The sequence below is a fragment of the Amaranthus tricolor genome, chromosome 3, assembly GCF_026212465.1.
Source record: "Amaranthus tricolor cultivar Red isolate AtriRed21 chromosome 3, ASM2621246v1, whole genome shotgun sequence".
Classification (NCBI taxonomy): Eukaryota; Viridiplantae; Streptophyta; class Magnoliopsida; order Caryophyllales; family Amaranthaceae; genus Amaranthus; species Amaranthus tricolor.
In genome coordinates this window covers 19,582,137-19,584,107 of record NC_080049.1, presented here as the reverse complement: position 1 = coordinate 19,584,107, position 1,971 = coordinate 19,582,137, and the positions used below count along the sequence as shown (strand labels likewise).

At 28.7% G+C, this 1,971-nt stretch overlaps 1 protein-coding gene across 1 annotated transcript; it reads left to right on the top strand.

The window, feature by feature from the left end:
- The first annotated feature begins 275 nt into the window (after positions 1-275).
- LOC130807650 (gibberellin-regulated protein 12-like) lies at positions 276-1,630 on the top strand. Its single transcript, XM_057672944.1, has 3 exons — positions 276-408; positions 1,084-1,114; positions 1,371-1,630. Exons 1-3 carry the CDS (start codon positions 334-336, stop codon positions 1,550-1,552), a joined length of 288 nt encoding a protein of 95 aa, XP_057528927.1. The 5' UTR covers positions 276-333; the 3' UTR covers positions 1,553-1,630.
- The last annotated feature ends 341 nt before the right edge of the window (positions 1,631-1,971 follow it).

The following is a 1,971-nucleotide window of genomic DNA, read 5'->3' as shown; positions in this document are numbered from 1 at the left end:
ATGATTTTTATTAATAATATTTTTCCTAATACATGAAGTTGCATATATTTTTCTATAGTAATATGAGTACTCTTCACTTGCAATTGATTTTATGGTACGATTTATTTCCAAATACATGTGGTAGCATATGAACTAAGGAAGGGATATGTTTCCAATCTCTATAATGAAAAATATATTATCAGTGAAGAAAGAAATAAAAGTAGGTGTGGTGATTCACAATTATAAATAGAGCATTACTTAAAAGAATGATAAGGATCATCACATTAACAAAAAAAAAGGCTATAAACTAAGAAATAAAAACTTGTCCATTCCAACATACATTATAAATTTATAATGGCCAATTCTCTGAGTTTTTCTGTTGTCCTCATTTTCCTAGTTTTTTCCATCATTTCTTTTGATGTCTCCAAGGTATGTATAGTTAGTTTTTGCCTACTCAAAGTTGTTAAAATCGGAATTTTATTTAAAATTGTTTAGAGTGGTAGAATCGAATCGTAGAATCGTAAGATTCTACAATAAACCTAAATTTATTATTTTCTCGTAATATTTTCATCTCAAGTTTAAGTTTATGAATTAAACCTTTATTCAATTCATTTTTAAGTATGAAATGGAAAAACAATTAATAATTATTTTGAATCTTCATACCAATGAAGAAATTTATTTTTTAAAAATTATGATGTTGAATCGAAAGAAAACCTAATGAAAGATGATACATAAGAAATACTAATAAAAATTAAGAATACACTTGTAGAATTGGATCGCTAAATCATAGTATCGTATTGTTTATTATTAATTTAGTATAATTTCTTAAAATAAACTTATTTATTGCGTATAATTGCAGAAATTATTTCGCGTATTGTTTATTATTAATTGCACGACTTACAAAAAGGATCATAAATAATAGGTTGATTTATTTTTGCAATTAAAACCGATGGTTAGGTTATTTTAAAATAAACGATAAATAAATTTATTTTTAACAAATTGAGTAAAAAAATAGTTTATTATTGGCAATTACCCCTAATAATTATATATCTAACATGTTTTCTGCATTTTTGCATCCGGGATGCGTGTTGCAACAAACTAAAGGCTGGTGGTGAAGGTTCACTAACAATAGATCGTAAGTTTTATTCTTGAACAATGTTTCAAAGTATGAACATCTTTATTAGTTTGCTACAAAAGGTCAATTGAACGTAACCTCTTTATTAGTTTTATCATTATTAAAGGTAAGGTTGCGTATATCCAATCCTCTCATTCCCACCTCAGGTGGGAGCCACTTATCGGAATTACAACAATTGAATAAACTGGAACATAGTGAGTATGACTGAAACATCAAATATTACTGATCAAGTTTTTTGTTGTGAAAACTTTGACAGAATGTCCCGGTGCATGTGCTTATCGATGTTCAAATACACAATATCGAAATGCATGTTTAGAGTTTTGCAACAAATGTTGTGACAAATGTTTATGTGTTCCATCGGGAACGTATGGGCATAAGGAAGAATGTCCATGCTATAACAATTGGAAAACCAAAGAAGGCGGTCCCAAATGTCCTTGAATCACTTATGTAATTTTCATAGCATTGCTCTATTACATCAGTATCAATTCAAAAACTTAATGATTTCAAGTGTGCTATTCTAATCCAGATGTCTCTTATATTTATAGCTTTTATAACAATATATATTGTCTTTATTACAAATTGTCCTTTGAAATGAATGAATCATAGTCGGCTCATCAGTTCACCGATTCCAACACGAATTGTGGTTCCAGTGTTAACACATCTGTTTTAACGGATACAAAATAAATATTCTTACAACCATACATCTAGAAACTACGCAGCAGACTATAACTCAGACTATAACTTTACAAGGAATCACATGGCTCCAAAAAAAGTAATTATACAACCCAAAACTTAACAAATAATAAAAGAGCTACAACGTCAGGCTAATCGTATAGTAATTGCTATAACCGTACTCT

Bases quoted from the DNA above. Each gene is read 5' to 3' on its own strand.
- LOC130807650 (XM_057672944.1), top strand. From the start codon at position 334: ATGGCCAATTCTCTGAGTTTTTCTGTTGTCCTCATTTTCCTAGTTTTT. The intron at 409-1,083 runs GTATGTATAGTT...AACAAACTAAAG, and splicing joins TTTCTTTTGATGTCTCCAAG to GCTGGTGGTGAAGGTTCACT. The intron at 1,115-1,370 runs GTAAGTTTTATT...AAACTTTGACAG, and splicing joins AGGTTCACTAACAATAGATC to AATGTCCCGGTGCATGTGCT.